Below are 22915 nucleotides of genomic sequence, written 5' to 3' on the forward strand. Positions count from 1 at the left end.
CATCCTAATAAATTATGATGCTCCTGCCTGCTTTCTAATTCCCAACCCCTCATACCTTCAAGAGTGTCTATCCTAGCCTTAAACCTTCGGTAAGCTTTCAGTAATGTGTCTGGAATAATGAACAGCAGCGCCTTTCCTGTAAATTTTTTTAAGCTACTGGTCTTTATTCTATGGGGGAAAAATTGTGTTGCTTTGCGCCTCCCGTTAGTGCCCGGGGGCGGCGCCGCTAACGCCTCCCGTGAAATTCAGCGGGAGGTTAGCGGCAACATTAGCCGGTAGTGCCCTGTGGCACTGCGCCTCCGGCGATGACGTCATCGCCGTGCGCAGCACCCCGCTCGCGCCCCCTGACCTACCGCCGGATGCTATGTTTGCGGCTGGGGCGGCGCAAATTAAAGGGGAGGTGCCGGGCGGCCATTCTTTTTGGGCTGCCTGCCAGCACCTGCCCCTTCTCACCTCCTGCAGGGTGCTGGCCGCGATCGGGCAGCCCGGCATTCCTCGTGTGCAGTAGGGCCCCGGTGCGCGCTGCACTCAGCCCCTCCCCTTTAATCAGGGGAGGGAGGCCTGCAGTACCATGGCACTGTTGCACGTAGCGCCGTGATATTCAATGGTAATGCCCCAAGAGGGAGGGGGAGCACTTCCAGTAGCTGCCAATCAATTTCGGGCGTGGGGGCGCTAACTTTTTCGGGGTGCTAAAAGTAGCTCCCCAGAGAAGTAAGTGCCCCAAAGGGGTCGCGACCCAATTTTTCCCCCTATGTCTCTAGTCTTCAAAAGTAAGAAAGCATCACAGGGCCTCGTTTTAACTTTATAATATTAAGTGATCAAACAAATAATGAAGTAGTGATAGAATAGTTATATATTTATCGTAGCAAGTCTATTCTTTAACTCCTCAAGTGCAAAAAATCATGAGTTGTTATCTAATAATGAGCTATTTCATATACAGCCTTTATGTTTATGTAGTTCGTTTTCTTTTTGGTAAGCTTTTCAGATTACTAGAGCTAGCTGTTTTATCTCATCTTTTGCCCTGATAATTCCAATCAGTTTGATTATTGCCTACTAATTCAACTTACTAAACAGGTCTAACCACTTCTATACCCTTTCACTGGCTGTTATGACTTGTTTGGATTTTTATAAATGTCGCTTGGATTCAAAAATAATGTGCTGTCATACATTGATCACAGAGTGCTACAATGTCAGAGGTGCTGTCTTTTAGACAAGATGTTAACTGAGGCCCCATCTGCCTGCTCAGGTGATGTAAAAGATCCAATGGCACTATTCAAAGATCAGTAGAGGGTTCTCTTGGTATCTGGCCAACATTCCTCCTTTTACTAGCACCACCAAAAACATGATTTGATCATTCATTCATTTTCTGTTTGCAAGACCTTGCTTGTACTCAAATTGTCTACCACCTTTGCCTAGATGTGACTGCACTTCAAAAATAATCCATTGGTTGTAAAGCGCTTTGGATATGATAGGCATCATATAAATGCAAATTCAGGCGGTTAAGAAGACAAATGGTATGTTGGCCTTCATAGCGAGAGGATTTGAGTACAGGAGCAAGGATGTCTTGTTGCAGTTGTACAGGGCCTTGGTGAGACCACACCTTGAGTATTGTGTGCAGTTTTGGTCACCTTATCTGAGGAAGGATATTCTTGCCATGGAAGGAGTGCAGCGAAGATTCACCAGACTGATACCTGGGATGGCAGGAATGACGTATGAAGAGAGATTGGGTCGATTGGGCTTATATTCGCTAGAGTTTAGAAGAATGAGAGGGGATCTCATTGAAACTTATAAAATTCTAACAGGACTAGACAGACTAGATGCAGGAAGGATGTTCCCGATGGCGGGGGAGTCCAGAACCAGGGGTCACAGTCTAAGGATAAGGGGTAAGCCATTTAGGACTGAGATGAGGAGGAATTTCTTCACCCAGAGAGTGGTGAACCTGTGGAATTCTCTACCACAGAAGGCAGTTGAGGCCAACTTATTAAATATATTCAAGAAGGAGTTAGATATATTTCTTAAGGCTAAAGGGATATGGGGAGAAAGCAGGGACAGGGTACTGAATTTGGATGATCAGCCATGATCTCATTAAATGGTGGAACAGGCTCGAGGGGCCGAATGGCCTACTCCTGCTCCTATCTTCTATGTTTCTTTATGTTGGTTTATAATTCTGATATCAGCTCTCATTGGGGATAGCATTGTTTGGAAACCAAGTATTGTTTGGAAACTAAGCCTTTTCCCTTACTCAAAGGCAGAAGGAAATGGGGACAGAGTCACTCCAGGCTATGTTCACATACCAAATGCGAGTTGAATTAAGAGTGCACTGATACAGAAGTGTGGTGGCTTCCCCGCTCATGCCCCAGTTAAAGTTGCATCGCTGACCTATTAATGTAATAGGACCCCGTTAGTCATAAATTATGAGGGCCTCATCTTCCTGCAAAACCCTTCTGGTTAATATCACCAGTGGTTGGGATCTGAGGTAATTAACCTGCTCGTTTTTAACCTGTCCACCTGCTGGTTTCCACTGGGTGGGTAGATTTAAAATCGGCCCCTGAGTATTGAGAGAGAGAGAGAATTACAAAAACATATGATTCATGAAACATATTCTTAATCACTGCATTATGTTAGTAATATTTTGATTGTATGAAAAATGTGATTGGAATCCCCAAACAATTGATATTGAATCCAAAAAAATTTAACATTTCGAAATTGTGTTTTAGTTTGCCATTCTTTTATGTGGGTGGTTTCTTTTTGTCCTCTGACGTGATAAATGTGCTGCTCTGAGTTTGGGTTTTAACGTGAGGGTTGACATGAAGCCACTCCTGCAATGATGCTTGTGATCAAGTATGTTTTCTCTCTGCCTGTCTTGTAGGTGGTCCATATGTGTTGGGAACACTGTCTGTATGATGCCATGATCTATGTGTACAACAGAGGAATGAATGACTACATCACTCCAATGGAGGTAAGAACCTGGAAAGATGGAAATTAATTTTGATTTCCAAAATATCCGGTCGTTATGAACTTACACTGATAAACTGAGATCAGTACTGAAAGTCTGCATTAGCTGTTATATATTGTGCAGTAAGCCCACTGGTAGTCTGCGTGCAATCAGAATGCCACAGTAATATCAGTCAGTTGTTGTGCCACTCTTCCCATTTCTGGGCAGCAGTCCCGTACAACAGTACCAGGGTGTCTGGAGTGAAGGCACTAGTATCCTCTTGGCCGCACATTAAGCCGTACGACTGTATTTCCTTTGGCGCCCAAAAATAATGAGGGCAGGGGAGTCCCCAAAATAGCAGGAGCATTGTTGGATGCCGAAATGAGATTAATCTTGGTGAGAGTATCAGCGGGAGCCAATACGACTGCAATGAGCACTGTGCTGCTGGACTCTTAAATCAAAGGTAATTCTTAGTCCTTCACCAGAGCAGCTGGCACTTCTAACTGAAGATGGTTGCAAACGCTTCAGCCTTGTCTTTTGCACTCATGTGCTGGGCTCCACCATCATTGAAGATGGGGATATTCATGGAGCCTCCTCCTCCCGTTAGTTGTTTAATGGTCCACCACCATTCACGACTGAATGTGGCAGGACTGCAGAGCTTTGATCTGATCCGTTGATTGTAGGATCGCTTAGCCCTGTCTAAAGCATGCTGCTTCTGCTTTTTAGCATGCATGTAGTCCTGTGTTGCAGCTTCCCCAGGTTAGCACCTCATTTTTAGGTATGCCTGGTGCTGCTCCTGGCATGCTCTTCTACACTCCTTATTGAACCAGGGTTGGGCCCCTGGTTTGATGGTAATGGTAGGGTGAGGGATATGTCGGGCCATGAGGTTACAGATTGTGGTGGAATACAATTCTGCTGCTGCTGATGGCCCACAGCGCCTCATGGATGCCCAGTTTTGAGCTGCTAGATCTGTTCTGAATCTATCCCATTTAGCACAGTGGTAGTGCCACACAACACGATGGAGGGTGTCCTCAGTGTGAAGACGGGGCTTCGTCTCCACACTGTGCAGTGGTCACTGTTACCACTGCTGTCATGGACAGATGCATCTGCAACAGGTACATTGGTGAGGACGAGGGCAAGTAGTTTTTTCCCTCGTGTTGGTTCTCACCACCTGTCACAGGCCCAGACTGGCAGTTATGTCCTTCAGGACTCGGCCAGCTCGGTCAGTAGTGGTGCTACCGAGCCACTCTTGGTGATGGACATTGAAATCCCCCCCCCCTCTGTGCCCTTGCTACTCTCAGTGCTTCTTCCAAGTGGCGTTCAACATGGAGGAGTACTGATTCATCAGCTGAGGGAAGGCGGTAGGTGGTAATCAGCAGGAGGTTTCCTTGCCCATGCTTGACCTGAAGCCATGACTTCATGGGGTCCGGAGTCAATGTTGAGGACTCCCAGGGCCACTCCTTCCCGACTGTATACCACTGTGCCGCCACCCGTGATGGGTCTGTCCTGCTGTTGGGACAGGACATACCCAGGGATAGTGATGAAGGAGTTTGGGACATTGGCTGAAAGGTATGATTCCGTGAGTGTGACTATGTCCGGCTGTTGCTTGACTAGTGTGTGCAACAGTTCTCCCAATTTTGACACAAGTCCCCAGATGTTGGTGAGGAGGACTTTGCAGGGTTGACTGGGCTGTGTGTGCCGTTGCTGTGTCCGTAGCCGGTGCCAAGGTCGATGCCGGGTGGTCCGTCTGGTTTCATTCATAGCGGTTAGTTACAACTGAATTTTTTGCTAGGCCATTTCAGAGAGCAGTTAAGAGTCAACCACATTGCTGTGGGTCTGGAGTCATATATAGGCCAGGCCAAGTAAGGACGGCAGATTTCCTTCCCTAAAGGACATTAGTGAACCAGGTGGGTTTTTACTACAACCCGATAGTTTCATGGTTACCATTACTGATACTGGTTTTTTATTCCAGATTTATTTAATTAACTGAATTTTTAAAATTCCCCAGCTGCCGTGGTGGGATTTGAACTCACGTCCCTGGATCATTAGTCCAGGCCTCTGGATTACTAGCCCAGTGACATTACCACTACGCTACCGTTCCCTTAATGTGGATGATCCATATCGGCCTACTCCCGAGGTCGCCACCATCACAAAAACCAGTCTTCAGCCAATTCGATTCACTCCACGTGATACCAAGAAACGGCTGAGTGCACTGGATACAGCAAAGGCTATGGGCCCCGACAACATCCTGGCTATCGTGCTGAAGACTTGTGCTCCAGAACTAGCCGCGCCTCTAGCCAAGTTGTTCCAGTACAGCTACAACACTGGCATCTCTCCGACAATGTGGAAAACTGCCCAGGTAGGTCCTGTCCACAAAAAGCAGGACAAATCCAACCCGACCAATTACTGCCCCATCAGTCTGCTCTCAATCCTCAGCAAAGTGATGGAAGGTGTCATCGACAGTGCTATCAAGCGGCACTGATACCAGTTTGGGTTCCGCCATGACCACTCGGCTCCCGATCTCATTACAGCCTTGGTCCAAACATGGACAAAGGAGCTGAATTCCAGAGGTGAGGTGAGAGTGACTGCCCTTGACATCAAGGCAGCATTTGACCCAGTGTGGCATCAAAGAGCCGTAATAAAACTGAAGTCAATGGAAATCAGGGGGAAAATGCCCCATTGGCTGGAGTCATACCTAGCAGAAAGGAAGATGGTTGTGGTAATTGAAGGTCAATCATCACAGCCCAGAACATCGATGCAGGAGTTCCTCAGGGCAGTGTCCTAGGAGCAACCATCTTCAGCTGCTTCATCAATGACCTTTCCTCCAACATAAGGTCAGAAAAGGGGATGTTCGCTGATGCTTGCACAGTGTTCAGCGCCATTCACGACTCCTCAAATAATGAAGCAGTCCATGCCCGCCTGCAACAAGACCTGGACGATGTTCAGGCTTGGGTTGATAAGTGGCAGGTAACATTGGCACCACAGAAGTGCCAGGCAATGATTATCTCCAACAAGCGAGAGTCTAACCACATCCCCTTGACATTCAATGGCATTACCATAGCCAAATCCCCCACCATCAACATCCTGGGGGTTACCATTGACCAGAAACTTAACTGGACCAACTGCATAAATACTGTGGCAACAAGAGCAGGTCAGAGGCTAGGTATTCTGCGGTGGGTGTCTCACCACCTGACTCCCCAAAGCCTTTCCACCATCTACAAGGCACAAGTAAGGAGTGTGATGGAATACTCTCCACTTGCCTGGATGAGTGCAGCTGCAACAGCACTCAAGAAGCTCGACACCATCCAGGACAAAGCAGCCCGCTTGATTGGCACCCCACCCACCATCTTAAACATTCACTCCTTCCACCACCAGCGTACTGTGGCTGCAGTGTGTACCATCTACAAGATGCACTGCAGCAACTCGTCAAGGCTTCTTCAGCAGCACCTCCGAAACCCGCGACCTCTTCCACCTAGAAGGACAAGGGCAGCAGGTGCATGGGAACACCACCACCTCCAAGTACCCCTCCAAATCACACGCCATCCTGACTTCGAAGTTTATCGTCGATCCTTCATCGTCGCTGGGTCAAAATCCTGGAACTCCCTACCTAACAGCACTGTGGGAGTACCTTCACCACACGGATTGCAGTGGTTCAAGAAGGCGGCTCACCACCACCTTCTCAAGGGCAACTGGGGGTGGGCAATAAATGCTGGCCTTGCCAGCGACGCCCAGATCCCATAAGTGAATAAAAAAAAAAGCTGGCCACACTGACAGTGACCCCCCATGATCATTACTTCTGTAAACAGAGGATACAATAACTGTCTGAGGACCCACCTGTAGAAAGATTTGTTCAGGAGAGGTTTTACTCCATTTCCTCAGCTGAGAGAGATTTGGCCTCATATAAGGGGGAACTCGTGCAGTCTTCGGCCATATCGATGTCAATTGCACCAGCATCAGATGCAAGGCACATTGCTTTATCTCGCCCTGATGTCTGACTTTTCTCCTGAAGAAGGGAGGCTGGATGGAGCCTTGCTTCTATCATGCAGACTGGAAAGGTCCCAGGTTCAGTCCCAGTCTATGCTGATTTAGTAAGAACACTACAATTAGCCTTAGTACCCTTGGGAGGGGAAAACTAACCAGCGTTATTGCTCTTGACCATTGTCCAGTGATCCCTGCTGGAAATGCATCTGTGTAGAAATTGGTTGAGGACAAAATCAGACTTTACTTTGGTACTGCCTCAGCACTGTTGAATAGCCTGATGGCAGTCAGCCAGTTGGTTGAAGTATTGGAAGGTGCTTAGATTCTAGCATGGTGCAGGTGCCTTGAGCAAGAGGGAACAAATGACTTAGCTTAAAGTGTATGTAATTCTCAAGGACTATATCAACAGTAGATCAATGAGTCTGAATCTGGCATCTGATACTGTTGTTGCCAGATGCTTATTGTCTTTTCAGCTCTCAGGATTGTAGGTAGGTATGGTAGGTGGTTTGAGCAGAGACAGGATGCAATTACAGAAGTGGACCTTTAAACTAATGATGGCCAGTTTGGCTTCGACAAATGGATTTACTTTGAAAATGCAAGCCGCAGTTATCCAGGTTTTGAACTTGCACAAAATGAATTTCAATGTTTTTAATCCTCAAAATTATCTACGGAATTGACAGTGAGCAGTTCTGTTGGAAATACAGCTAATGGGCACCTTTGCCCATCAGGGGGTATGCAAAATGGGAACATTGCCCAAACACCTACTGCACTCAGTTGTTACTCAGTTTTCCTGATTTGACTCTTTCCAATAGAATCCTTTTCAGTCTAGAATTCCTATGGCAGGATCACAAATGGAACCACAAAATGATGATCCCACGAGTGACATTAAGGGGGGAATTTTCCAGGGGGTCAGCGGGCGGGATCGGTGGCTGGCCGGGTGGAAAAGTGGGCTTTTTTGACAGCGGGTTGGAACCCCGCTGTCAACCCGCCGCCACATGCCTTTACCAACTGTCGGGTCTGTCAGTGCTGAGCAGACCCGACATGCAGCGGCGGGGGAGGCAATTCAGGTCATTATGACCTTGTTACAGAGGATTAACAACAATATTGAGCTCACCTTTAGAATTTACCAGTTCGCCAATGGGGTCCACGCTGCTCAGGGAGCACGCCTGGTAAGCTGGGCGGGAGTTGAATGGCCATGGAATCATCTCATAGGAAACTTTGTTATATCCGGCACCGACGGGACCGCGCTGTTGCCGATCTATCAAAACTGCCGGACATACCAGCGTTAATGTTGAAGCATACGGAGGTTTTCATCTCCGTATCTGACAACAAACACTGTTGCTTAGCAACAGCTTCTAAACAGTCGGCCCGTACCTTGGAAGCGTCTCTGTAGTTTAGCAACAGCTTCAGAGAGACTTTCCAGAGCCTGACTGTTGGAAAAAAAAGCCACGAGAAGAAAAAAAACCTAACAAAACGGCTCCTGATTTCTGCCGGTAGATCGAGGTTTCCGGACATACAACCTCCGGATAAACCAAAGTCTCCTGTACTTGACAGCTTGAAATGTGGTATAAAAGCACCCATCTCACAGCTGTTCACTTTTCAAGCTCAGAAGCTGTTGCTTACTGCATTTGTAAGACAGATTGAGCTTTATGCAGGTTGCAAGTGTTTGGAGAAAATTCTCTATCCAGTGTCACCTCATTGGAACAACCTCTCTCACATTCACAGATTGCTTCTGTCATCTCAAGTTCACCTGTCACCTAATCCATAAGCATGGGTACGGTTTATACTCTCTCACCTTGATCCTCATAATCTGACCATGATCAGCCGCATCACCAGGCAAACCAGCAGCACCAACAACCACACCAACCTTCTCCGCAATCACTTGATGCTGCACAGGATAGAGGGCATCAGCACCCGAGGTCATTGCTGCCAGGGATGGCCTCACCATGGCCAGATTTACTTCACTTGACGCTGCACACCCTGGCTGCCACATAATGTGCCAGGTTGGCACCACCCGGCACCAACAACATAAAGCATCCCTACAATGCCTAAGCCATTCCTTTCACACTCGTTATGTCTCACCATTCACTGCAATTCACTAAGCCACCTCCAAAGGTGCACACAAGCCTGTCCAAGAACAGAAAGTGTTGAAAATAAAGGTTTCAATGTTTGACACCATATTAACAAAAACTTCACATGAACATTGGCTAAAACACAAAAGCGCCTACCCTTGTGTGTTGTTAGTTGCTATGATTGGACTAGGATGAAGGTGAGTGTGAGGGGTGGCTAGTGAGATGGGGAAGTGACAATGTAGATAGAGAGGGATGGGTGCAGGTGCAAGGTAAGGATGTGCAGGAGTAGGGTAGGGAAGGCAGAGTGATGGGGATGTGATGAGTGGCACAGCAGGATGAGGTTGAGTGTGGCTTTGCAGTAACGTTTCATGATCTACTGAGATCATTGGAAAGGTTGGTGCCACTGCGGCCTGGTCCTCCTGACGACATCCCTGCTTGTGCCCTCCTGTGCAGTGGCTGCGTTGGTCTCCTGGGGAGGCCTCTTCCGCCCATTGGAAGGGAAGAGAACCTCCGTGTGCTATGACTCCCTCCATAAGCATATGGAGGGTGTCGTGGGAGAGCCTGGGTACAGCCATGCCACCTCTGTGCAGTGTTTGCAACACCTCAATGCTGTAGAACACTCACAGCACAAATGGCAAAGTAAATTTGCGCATGGTCCCTTTAAGGAAACCGGCTGATGACGCGTCATCAAATGACGTTATCAGACCCGCTTCCTTTAATTGGCCGGGAAACTCGCTGGGTGGGCTTAACAAGCCCAATCAGGGGAAAGTCATGCTGGAGGCTGGGATGGAGGAGGCCGCGACCCGTCACTGACCTCACCCGCCATGGGCCAGGCCAGGTAGGGGAAATCGTGGCCTAAATGTTGTCCTCTTGTTTGGTTTGGAGCCTTTAACATAGTAACATACATAGAAGATAGGGGCAGGAGTAGGCCCTTCGAGCCTGCTCCGCTATTCAATGAGATCATGGCTGATCATCCAAATTCAGTACCCTGTCCCTGCCTTCTCCCCATATCCCTTGATCCCTTTAGCCTTAAGAAATATATCCAACTCTTGAATATATTTAATGAACTGGCCTCCACCGCCCTCTGGCAGAGAATTCCACAGGTTCACCACTCTCTGGGTGAAGAAATTCCTCCTCATTTCAGTCCTCAATGGCTTACCCCTTATCCTTAGACTATGACCCCTGGATGGGGTTGAGTTAGGCATGATCTTCATGAGAGAAGGAAAATGTTGAAGTGCAATTTTATCTCCTAATGAGGTAAGAAACGAGATAGATTGGAGAACCAAGTCCTTTCTATTAATAGATTTTTTTCACTGCAGCATTTTTGTTTTTTTTCAGTGTATCCAGCTCCAAGAGTTAATAGCAGCTGTCCTTTTGCCTCAGGCTTATGTAGCTGTCGTACTGTAACAGAGCAAGAGAGGAATGATATGTGAGCCGTAGGCTTTTGAGAGCTCTATCCGTGATAGGAGTACAACTTTAAGAAGTTATATAAAATGTCAAAGTCCAAGGCAAGGCGGTATAGCTTTAAGAAATCATTGGCCTTAATTGCCTTTAATCAGGAATGACTCCCAGCCTGTCAGGATAAAAGACAGGGAAATAGTTCAGTTGGGCCATGGAGGTTGGAGAGGAAGGAACTGAGCGTGCGAAGGTGTAGGCTGACAAGTAATCCCCATTACTGTCTTTGTCATCGCTGCACTCAAGGACACACTGCCGTGGGTGAATAAACCTCCTCATTGTTTTATGCTCTAATTTGCATATCTAATTTACCACTGGGTCCTGGTCTTGTTTAAGTTTGTCACAATACATACGCGGAGAAAATCTGCGAAATGGGTATGGCTCTTGGAGCTGGTTACTTTACTAATGATTAGCTGACTGTGGATGGGGACAATCTTAATAAAATTAAAATGGATAAGTTACCAGGTATCCGTTCTAAAGGAACTTGGACATATTTTTTATTTTTTATTTTCACAGTACTTGTGTTATTTGTGGACAAAGTTGTTTAATAATTTTTGATGCTCGGATATGTTCTTTTCTGTGATGTATGCAAGCCACTAATGGCTCCCTGTTTCCCTACTGATTCATTAAGTAACCAGCAGAAATAAGCATTTATGGTAGAAACTGAACAGTATTGATCTCCAAGAAACCACAGGACTTCAATTAATATATTTGCTTCACTCCTAATTACTTTCCAGAAATTGTTCCAGGTTATTGGTCCTCCTCTCCGAGCTGGCAAATCCCTCACAGGTATAAGCTTATTGCTTTTTACAAACTACTTCACTTCAACAGTTGACTGTGAGAGTGCAAAATTATATTTTTCATTTGATTAACAGTTTATAGTGCAGTGAATTTGGAACGATGCACCATGTTGTGCACGTACAGCATGTTCCTGTTCCCTTTTCTATAGCATTTAATTTTCTGTTGCATTATATCATAGTACAGTAAACTCTTGTTTAAATGGCACTTTATCATCCGGAATACTTTAATAACCGGCAAAATAGATATATCTCAATACAAAACAACACCTCACTGACCGGTAATCTTGCCGATTCTACCATACATTTAACGCAACATTCTGTAGGTGAGTACCCAATTATACAGTACATTTCTTGATTTTTAAATTTTTTGTTTGTGTTAAAAATTGCCTTGGTAGGTATACCTCCAGAATTTGTCATCAACCGGCACCATCCTGGTCCCATAGGTGCCGGATAAGAAAGAGTTTGCTGTACATATAACTGTATAACTCCTCAGTTTGTGCTTGGAGGTTTGACTTCCTTTTGTTTTTAAAGGAATTTGCCTGCCTTTTCTACATCTTTATCTCTGCATAAATTTGCTTTCAGGCTTCTGCCAATACTGCTCTGAAACGAGCCACTAGGAGCTCTACATTGAATTGCTCTCTGTCTCCTGGTTGCACAGTTGAGATCCGAGCACTCTGTTGAATAGCGTGTTTCTATGTTCTTGCATTTATTAATCTGGGTTACTGTGTGTTGCTTGCTTCTCTCGTATCTCCTTTTTTGCCCATACTTGTTTCTCACTCGACCATTCTTCTTACCGGGTTACATTTAGTTTGCATTTTTTCCATAGGAAACCCATTGTTTCTCCTGCCCACATGCAATTGTATACCAGAATTCTGTCATTCTACCTATATATTTGGTATTCCTCTGGATGCAGTCTACTCTTTTTAATTCAAAATTGCTTAATTCAAGTTATCTGATTTTGTTTAAGCACTAAATTCCCACCTTTTTTATTTCTGTTGCTTAGTTCAAATTATTGGATAATTACATTTTTTTAACGACAAAAAACAACCTTGAATTGCCAGGCATGGATTGTGTGGATATTCTTGGATTTGTTTTAACATTCTGTATTGAGTACCAACTTGGGTCCTATGTAATTCATTTTGCTATGCCTGGAGGAGCAGGATGTCACAAACTGTAGTTATTGACTAATGAACTGCTTGAGATTAATTACAATGCAATCACTTGCATCTGGAGTTGCAGGAGATATCTGATGATACAACATCAAGACAAGTCTTCCTTCCCAACTCTTATGATCTCACTTTGGTTTTTATTTGAGGCATTCCTTCCTGTTGACCTTTATCCTTTCTGACTAATTAGAACCTGGTGCAGGATGAATGTTTACGGCTGGCTTGTGGGGACTTGTATACTTCACGACAAACAAAAAATCCTCATCCCAAAATGTTCTTTTGAAATCCATCTTTATATGGGGTTTGTGTCTGCATCAATGTAGAATTCCAATTTGGTCCAGGGACAGCCAATTAGAAAGCAATCAGATTTCAATACAGGAAGCAACTACGCCAGATACACTGCCTCTGAAACTCAGACTGATGATGACACCTGGCGAGTATCCTGTCCAAACCTGGAAATGCAGAGACACTGCATAAGTATTGAGCCCTGACTTCAAGTGGTATATTGTAATAAATGTGACAAATCAGTACTTCTTATTATCCAATTGTTGTACGTTCTACTGCTGCAACACTGTCCTAGAGCCAGTCAGTCGCTGACCATCTCCCAGGCTCCATATTCCATGCCCTGCACTACCCCTGAGCAGTGTCATAGGAGAGTCTTATGGTAAAGACTTTGTCATCATTCAAAGACTTATCACAGAATTCACTTTCATGAATCAAATTTGCATTCACTCAGTGCCACTCTTTCAACTCTTAATTTACGATTTCCTTACAAGATGAACTGTGCTTTGAATAGCAGTTGCATCCTTTTACATAGCTGAGTTGATTTGATAAGCTTGCTTACTTCTAGTTTGTAAGTAAGCATGCTTCCCTCCACCCTCAATTTTTTTCCTCTTTCCTCCTAAAGCATTAACTCTTGTTTCTATCATTAACTTGCCCAAGTAGTCATTCTGCATGTGTTGAGCCATTATTATTTAGTTAAACCTGTGACCCAGGGTTTTGTACCTGCCAGTACATAGGTCTTTATTTTAATGCGTAATTTTAACATTAAAACAAAAAAAAGTTACGAGCAAGATTTAGTGTGGAATCTTGTTTTTTATTGCTGTTCGTTGTTCCTTTTCTTTGAAAACATTCCTTAGACCATCAAAGTGACCCCAAACACTGTTAACAATGGGTCTAGATGCACTCTAAAGACAGCAACATGATATCGCAATTATCAATGAACCATTTCTTGTTGAGTACTATTTTGACTACACAAAAAGATAATACTCATAGTGTTGCTATGCTATTTTTTTTTATTCATTCACAGGATGTGGGCATTTATTGCCTATCCCTAATTGCCCTTGAAAAGGTGGTGATGAGCCACCTTCTTGAATCGCTGCAGTCCGTGTGGTGAAGGTACTCCCACAGTGCTGTTAGGGAGGGAGTTCCAGGATTTTGACCCAGTGATGAGAAGGAACGGCGATATATTTCCAAGTCAGGATGGTGTGTGACTTGGAGGGGAACTTGGAGGTGGTGGTGTTTCCATGCGCCTGCTGCCCTTGCCTCAGTGTTCACTATGGAGAAAGACGATGTAGATATAGAAGTCGGGCAAGGGGACTGTGACATACTTGAACATATTAGCATCGAGAGGGAGGAGGTACTAGCGGTTTTAGCAGGCCAAAAAGTGGATAAATCCCCAGGCCCGGACGAGATGTATCCCAGGCTGTTGTGTGAGGCAAAGGAGGAGATTGCAGGGGCTCTGACACAAATTTTCAGAACCTCTCTGGCCACAGGGGATACATAGATACATAGATACATAGAAGATAGGAGCAGGAGTAGGCCATTCGGCCCTTCGTGCCTGCTCCGCCATTCGATGAGATCATGGCTGATCCTTTAATTCAGTATCCCGTCCCCGCCTTCTCTCCGTAACCCTTAACCCCTTTTGCCCGTAGAAATATATCTAATTCCCTCTTAAATATATTTAATGAGCTGGCGTACACTGCCCTCTGTGGCAATGAGTTCCACAGGTTCACCACTCTCTGAGTGAAGAAATTCCCCCTCATCTCTGTCCTAAATGGTTTAGCCCTTATCCTTAAATTATGTCCTCTAGTTCTGTTCTCACCCGCCAAGGGAAACATTCCTTCTGCATCCAGTCTGTCTAGACCTGTCAGAATTTTATACACTTCTATGAGGTCCCCTCTCAATCTTCTAAACTCCAGTGTGTACATCCCTAAACTACATAGTCTCTCCTCATAGGTCATTCCCGCCATTCCTGGTATCAGCCTGGTGAATCGCCGCTGCACCCCCTCCATGGCAAGAACATCCTTCCTCAGATGAGGCGACCAAAACTGTACACAGTACTCGAGGTGTGGTCTCACCAGTGCCCTGTACAGCTGCAGCAAGGTATCCCTGTTCCTGTATTCTAACCCTTTTGCTATGAAGGCCAGCATACCGTTTGCCTTCTTGACCGCCTGTTGCACCTGCATGCTCGCCTTCAGTGACTGGTGTACAAGAACACCCAGGTCTCTCTGTACTTCCCCCTCTCCCAATCTATTGCCATTTAAATAATAATTTGCCCTCCCGTTCCTGCACCCAAGGTGGATAACTTCGCACTTGTCCACATTATAGTGCATCTGCCATTTATCCGCCCAATCGCCCAGTCTGTCCAAATCGCTCTGGAGCTTCCTGGTCTCTTCCTCTGAGCCCACCCCCCCTCCTAGTTTAGTGTCGTCTGCAAATTTGGAAATGCTGCATCCGACTCCCTGATCCAGGTCATTAATGTAAATTGTGAACAGCTGGGGGCCCAGGACAGATCCCTGTGGTACCCCACTTGTTACTGCCTGCCATTCAGAAAATGAGCCGTTTATTCCAACTCTCTGTTTTCTATCTGACAGCCAGTTCCCTATCCACGCCAAAACTTTCCCCTTTATCCCATGAGCCTCAATTTTCCATGCTAATCTTTTATGTGGGACCTTATCGAAGGCCTTTTGGAAGTCCAGGTACACCACATCTACTGGCTCTCCCCCATCTATTCTACCAGTTACTCCCTCAAAAAATTCCAATAGATTAGTCAAGCACGATTTACCCTTTGTAAATCCATGTTGACTCTGTCCTATCCTGTCCCCATTTGCTAAGTGCTCCGCTATTTCATCCTTAATGATGGACTCCAGCATTTTGCCCACAACTGATGTAAGGCTTACAGGTCTGTAATTACCTGCTTTTTCCCTACCCCCCTTTTTGAATAGTGGGGTAACGTTAGCTACCCTCCAATCCATCGGTACTGTTCCCGAGTCTAATGAATTCTGAAAAATCATCCTTAGTGCATCCGCTATCTCTAGGGCCACCTCCTTCAGTACCCTAGGATGCATGTTATCAGGCCCTGGGGATTTGTCCACCTTCAATCCCTTTAGCTTCCTTAACACCATATCCTTAGAGATATTGATTTGCGTCAGTTCCTCCTTTGCCAATGTCCCTATTTTTCCCGATATCCCAGGGAGGTTTTTTGTGTCTTCCTTCGTAAAGACTGACCCAAAGTATGCATTTAGTTGATCTGCCATTTCCTTATTTCCCATTATATATTCCCCCGTATCTGACTGCAATGGACCAACTTTGGTTTTCACCAGTCTTTTCTTTTTGATATACTTATAAAAGCTTTTGGAGTTAGTTTTTATATTTTCCGCCAGCTTGTTTTCGTAAGCTATTTTGCCCCTCTTGATTATGCCCTTTGCCCTCCTTTGCTCTATCTTAAACTGTTCCCAATCTTCCGCTCTGGCGCTTTTTTTGGCTATTTTATACGCCCTATCTTTGGATTTTATGCTGTCTCTAATTTCCCCTGTTATCCACGGTTGAGTCACCTTTTTAGATTTCCTTTTATGCCAGATTGGAATAAACAATTTTTGCAATTTTGTCATTCTATCTTTAAATGTTTGCCATTGTTTATCTACCTCCAGTCCTCCCAGGAACGTTGTCCAATCAGACCTACTCAGTTCCCGTCTCATGGCATCATAATTCCCCTTGTTTAAATTCAGGACCTTAGTCTCTGAGTCAATTTCTTCGCTCTCCATTTCGAGTGAGAAATCGATCATGTTATGATCGCTCTGACCCAAGGGTCCCCGTACAACAAGATTACTGATTAGTCCCTTCTCATTGCACAGTACCCAGTCCAATATAGCCTGTTCCCGAGTTGGTTCCTCGACATATTGATCCAGATAACCATCCCTCAAACACTCAAGGAATTCCTCCTCCTCATTATTTTTACTGATTAGGCTAGTCCAATCTATATGTAAGTTAAAGTCACCTATGATGACAGCTGTGCTCTTATTGCACGCTTCTCTAATTTCCCTCGTGATGCCCTCCCTAACCTCTATTTTACTATTTGGAGGCCTATATACCACTCCTATTAATGTTTTTCGCCCCTCGCTATTTCTTAGCTCCACCCATATAGATTCTGTATTAACTGAGTTAATATCCTTCCTTTCAATTGCATTTATCCCCTCTTTTACTAGCAATGCTACCCCTCCTCCCTTTCTTTTTTGTCGATCCTTCCTAAATACTGAATACCCCTGTATGTTAAGCTCCCAGCCCTGCTCACCCTGCAACCATGTTTCCGTAATCCCAATTAGATCATAATTATTAACCTCTATTTCCACAGCTAATTCATCTACCTTGTTCCTGATGCTTCTCGCATTAAGGTATAAAACCCTCAGGCTTTTTTTATGCTCACATTTTTTATGAATTAGTTTGGCCCTTTGTTTTTTGTTCCTCACCCTTTTATCATTTATTTCTGTCTGCCTTTCACTTTCCTCTATTTCACTACATAGGTTTCTAGCCCCCTGCCATACTAGTTTAAATGCTCCCGAACTGCTTTATCAAAAATTACCCCGAGAACATCAGTTCCATCTCTGCACAGGTGTAGACCGTCCCTTTTGTATAGGTCACACCTACCACAAAACTGGTTCCAATGCCTCAAAAATTTAAAACCCTCCCTCTTACACCACTGCTCAAGCCACGTATTTAGCCTAACTATCCTGTTCTCTGTACTCTTACTAGCACGTGGCACTGGTAGTAATCCAGAGATTACTACCTTCGAGGTCCTACTTTTTAGTTTGGCTCCTAACTCCCTAAATTCTACTTGTAGGACCTCTTCCCTTTTTTTAGCTACGTCGTTGGTACCAACATGTATCACGACAACTGGCTGTTCCCCCTCCCCCTCCAGAATGTTCTGCACCCGCGCCGAGACATCCTTGACCCTTGCACCAGGGAGGCAACATACCATCCTGGAGGGATGTACCAGAGGACTGGAGAACAGCTAACGTAGTACCATTATTCAAGAAGGGTAGCAGGGATAAACCAGGGAATTACAGGCCAGTGAGCCTAACATCTGTGGTAGGGAAATTATTGGAAAAAATTCTGAGGGACAAAATTAGTCTCCACTTGGAGAGGCAAGGATTAATCGGGGATAGTCAGCATAGCTTTGTCAAGGGTAAATCATGTCTGACCAATCTGATTGAATTTTTCGAGGGGGTGACTAGGTGTGTGGATGAGGGAAATGCTGTGGATGTGGTTTACATGGACTTCAGTAAAGCTTTTGACAAGGACCCGCATAGGAGACTGGTCAAGAAGGTAAGAGCCCATGGGATCCAGGGGGCCTTGGCGCGTTGGATCCTAAACTGGCTGAGTGGCAGGAGGCAGAGGGTGATGGTCGAAGGTTGCTTTTGTGACTGGAAGCCTGTGTCCAGTGGGGTACCTCAGGGATCGGTGCTGGGTCCCTTGCTGTTTGTGATCTACATTAATGATTTGGATGAGAATGTAAAGGGTATGATCAGTAAGTTCGCAGATGACACGAAAATTGGTGGGGTGGTAAATTGCGAGGAGGAAAGCCTCAGGCTACAGGACAATATTAACGGGTTGGTCAGATGGGCGGAAAAGTGGCAAATGGAATTTAACCCGGAAAAGTGCGAGGTGATGCATTTTGGACGGACAAATAAGGCAAGGGAATACACAATGAGTGGTAGGACCCTAGGAAGTAGAGGGTCAGAGGGACCTTGGTGTACATGTACATAGATCCCTGAAGGCAGCGGAATAGGTAGATAAGGTGGTTAAAAAGGCTTATGGGATACTTGCCTTCATTAGCCGAGGCATAGAATATAAGAGCAGGGAGGTTATGATGGAGCTGTACAAAACGCTGGTGAGGCCACAGCTGGAGTACTGTGTGCAGTTCTGGTCGCCTCACTATAGGAAGGATGTGATTGCTTTGGAGAGGGTGCAGAGAAGATTCACCAGGATGTTACCTGGGATGGAGCGCCTCAGCTATGAAGAGAGACTGGACAGGCTGGGGTTGTTTTCCTTGGAGCAAAGAAGGCTGAGGGGGGACCTGATTGAGGTGTACAAAATGATGAGGGGCATAGATAGGGTAGATAAAGAGGAACTTTTCCCCTTAGTAGGGGGGTCAATAACAAGGGGGCACAGATTCAGGGTAAGGGGCAGGAGATTTAAGGGGGATTTGAGGAGGAACTTTTTCACCCAGAGGGTGGTTGGAATGTGGAACTCACTGCCTGAAAGGGTGGTAGAGGCAGGAACCCTCACAGCATTCAAGAAGCATTTGGATGAGCACTTGAAATGCCATTGCATACAAGGCTATGGACCAAATGCTGGAAAATGGGATTAGACTGGACAGGGAGGGATGGGCGGCGCAGACACGATGGGCCGAAGGGCCTCTTTCTGTGCTGTAAAACTCTATGACTCTATGACTCTAGAGGTCGTGGGTTTGGGAGGTGCTGTAGAAGAAGCCATGGCGAGTTTCTGCAAGCATCTTGTAGACGGTACACACTGCAGCCACGTTGGTGCATATTCCCTAAATACCTGCAGTACTGATATTAATTGACACTTTCACAATAAAATCGAGCTATGACGTAATGCACTTAAGACTGTAAATATTCAATTCATGAAGTACTCCTTGCCATCCATTGTTTTTGGGCTGTGCTATCAGCTCAGTTATTGAACATTTATGGTGGAGGTGCTGAATGAAATGCTGTTCCTTTTTCGTTGTTAATTTTTCTGGCCATCATGCACCATGTGTGGCCAAGATGGTAGGTAGTTGACCTCCGCCTGGTGTGCCTGATCTTTGCTTGGACCCTTTCAATGTTGGCACAGGAGATATCAGAGTTTAGCAAATGGGAGATTATTGGCAAAAATCACATTCTACCACTCTGGTTCACCATGTTGGTGCTCCATTGTGTTAAATGTAAAGCCATTCCTAATATCCTACCACTAAACTTAAAACATCAAAACATTGCGTTGACAAAATGTATGGTTAAAACCAGTTTATTTTGTATGAATTAAGAAATTAAATAGAATTTTGTTGTTTGCAGATGAACAAGTGATCATGGGTAATAAGTTACTGGTGTACATAAGGTAAGTTCTGTTTTATAGATTGGACCATGAAAGGATTAACTCAGAATAAGACTGACCAGTTTCAAACTTGAGTAGCTATTGTCTTTTTTGCATTTAAAATGTGACCACCATTTCATCATGCAACAGTGTATATATTCATACTGGATATTAAAAGCAAAGTTCCCCAGTATCTTCCTGGATCTATGTGCTAGTGAGTGTGTCAGTATGATTGGTTTTAGTGTCTGCGCTGGAGATTGGGGGGGTGGGGTGGGGGGAGGGCGAAAGAGAGGTTGGGAAGGGGGGGTCGGGACCGGGGAGCCTGGGGGGCGATCAGGATGGTGGTTTACAGGTAATTAACTTATCTTGCTTTTCCTGAATGTAGCTAGCAATGGCGCTGGCTGCCTCGGGGCAAGCCAGTGTTGCAGCGGGGATCCAAAACGGGCGTTACACCTATTATTTGCATATGCAAAAGGCCCAACGCCTGCATTAGGCGTGGGTAAAAGATGCCTCTTGTTTGTCCTTACCCATATGGCGGATGGCGGACAGCGTACTTATGATGGAAGTGTGCGTGCGTGCTTCCTGCCCATCATTTTGGGAACATAGGAGGCTGTGTAGCGCCTGGAAAAACGGGGGCCATATGACTCAATTTCTGGGCCCATATCTGGCCTGGCATCCCACTGCCACACTTCTAACTGAGCTGTAAACCAACCCCTTTTCACCACTGAGCAGCAGTGTGTTGATGTGCCTTCCCCCAACCCACTTAGGGAACAGGATGCTTGTTCCCCTGTTACTAATCTGCATTTTGCTCATGAGCATCATTTTGATATTGTGAATTCCGCACCCCTCCCATTGACCAACAATTTTTACATTGGAGTGAATACATTTTGCTTTAAAACGTAACCCTTAAATGTAACTCTATCTTTCAGATTAATTCTGTGAGAAAATGGCCAATAAATAGATGTGACACTACTGTATAAGGATATTGATTCATTGAACTAAATATGATGAAATTAGTGTTTCTAAGCAATCCTGGGTTCATTTGAAACATTTTGCACATTTATATTGTAAAGTATAAAAAGTTGCTGCTCAGTTTCAAATTCTGCACCATTAGTCAATGTAGGTTAATTGGCTGGTGAAACGTGTTTAATTAGATTGCTTCAAATCCTTCCTCCTCTTCTATTTTTCTCCCTGCCACCTTCCCCCGCCGCCGCCGCCCCCACCTCCCCGACAGAAAAAGAGAAAAAGCAATAAATGTGGTGTTTACAGAAACCAAACTGGAGTGAGAGAATTCAATAGGACTTTAATCGGGATGTGCAGTTTGGAAATTGTTTGATTTTTTTTTGGAGCCAGATCTGATCTTTTAACACTCTGGAAATAGGTTGTGACAGACACTTTTATTTTATTGATTTTTTTTCTCCCCCCTCATACATTTAAAAGAAAAATGTGTTCAGCACTGATGTGGTATCACTAGAATTCTAGAGACAGTAAAAAGAACACTACATTTCATACTTTTGGGAATCCTGAGACGTTGAGGTTTTTCTGCTACATCTATGGGGGGAGAAATTCAGTTGGTTGCGCCACCCGTTAGCGCCTTAAGAGGGCGATAAGTGGGGTGCGAGCCAGCTAGTGCCCGGGCGCAGCGAGACCTGCGCCTCTTGCGAAATTGAGCGGACATTTAGCACCCATGACCCCGGACAAGCAGCAAGAGTGTGCAATGGGATTTGCAAGAATAGCGGGCTTCCCCATGGTCCAGGGCGCCATTGACTGCACGCATGTGGTTTTGCGGGCGCCACAAGAGAATGCTGAGGATTACCGCAACTGGAAGGGGTTCCATTCGTTGAACGTCCAGTTGGTCTGTGACCACAGACAGCTGATAGTCGCTGTCAATGCCCGCTTTCCAGGCAGCAGCCACGACGCCTTCATCCTGCGCCAGACTTCTGTGGCAGACCTTTTCGAGGCCCCGGCTCACCCAGGAGGCTGGCTTCTCTGGGACAAGGGCTATCCTCTGTGCACCTGGCTGATGACCCCACTCCGTTCGCCCAACACCCCTGCTGAAGAACGATACAATGAGGGCCATCAAGCGACCAGGAACATCATTGAGCACACAATCGGCGTGCTCAAGCAACGGTTCCGCTGTCTGGACCATTCCGGAGGAGCCCTTCAGTACTCACCTGAGCGAGTCTCCCATTTCGTTGTTGTGTGCTGCATGCTGCATAACCTGGCAATCCTCAGGACTCAGCCACTGCCACCAGACATTGGAGCACCAGCGGAGGAGGAGGAGCAGCAGCACCACCAAGACGAGAGGGAGGCACAAAGTGCAAGGGCCGTCCGTCAGTGGCTTATAGCAAGTCGGTTCTAGACCCCCTCTGAGGAATGGCTTCTGACATTCAAAGAACATGAATGGAACCGTGCCGCAACCCCTAAGCCGGTCAAGGCAACAAATAGTTCAAAGACAAACATGCACATTCTGAATAAAGACACTTCTTTATTTAACAAACTGTGTGCCCTTCCTGCATGACAAAGTAACAGAGAAAACCCAAAAAAAGCAGTCAGTCACATAACTGGCTCTCACAACCTAGAGACAATGAACAAAACAGTAACCAAAAAATGACCACGATCCTCGGCCTTCAATAAAACATTTAACAGCATTTTGCCACACCTCCTCCTTTTTGCCCTTCGAGGGTGATCTGCTTCGTTTGCGAGATTCGCCCCTTCCCACCCTGCGGCTCCTCCGCAATGGGACCCCAGTGGCTGCAGCAAGGCTGGTGGAAGGCTGCTGAGTGTCAGAAACTGAGACTGCAGATGCCCTTGAGGGACGGTCTGGACCAGCTCTGGGCCTGGAGGGTCCAGCTGCTGACTGCTCCAACTCTGCGTGAGCGGCAGCAGTCTGTCCTACAGGTGGTGGCAGCTGCGGTGGAGAAGTGACAGTGTTGGCAGCAGGAATGCTGTCATCCTGACAGAGGACAGCAACTCCCTGTTCAGACAACACACTGGCACTCCCACGGGGCAGCACTGCAGCATGCGGAGAAATCTGCTGAAGCACAGACTGCTGGCCGGCGCGGCGAGGGCCCCGGCGATTCGTGCCCGATCCAGCGAGGATGGCAGCAGTCAGTGCTCATGTGGCCTCAATCTACG

General features: G+C 45.9%; 1 protein-coding gene across 12 annotated transcripts in view; it reads left to right on the top strand.

Annotated features, from left to right (window-relative positions):
- Positions 1-22915, top strand: part of vps8 (VPS8 subunit of CORVET complex) — a 957961-nt gene that overhangs the window by 218435 nt on the left and 716611 nt on the right. For 10 of the 12 annotated variants that reach the window (XM_085985671.1, XM_085985669.1, XM_085985662.1 and 7 more), the window contains 4 exons: positions 2870-2959; positions 11178-11229; positions 14645-14791; positions 19759-19801. In XM_085985671.1, coding sequence (XP_085841797.1) covers positions 2870-2959; positions 11178-11229; positions 14645-14791; positions 19759-19801 — 332 coding nt within the window. The remainder of the gene's footprint in view (positions 1-2869; positions 2960-11177; positions 11230-14644; positions 14792-19758; positions 19802-22915) is intronic. The other 2 variants (XM_085985665.1, XM_085985668.1) reach the window with 1 other exon arrangement.

The sequence above is a fragment of the Somniosus microcephalus genome, chromosome 4 (assembly GCF_052327205.1).
Source record: "Somniosus microcephalus isolate GS21.2 chromosome 4, FLI_Smic_1.0, whole genome shotgun sequence".
In the NCBI taxonomy this organism is placed as follows: domain Eukaryota; kingdom Metazoa; phylum Chordata; class Chondrichthyes; order Squaliformes; family Somniosidae; genus Somniosus; species Somniosus microcephalus.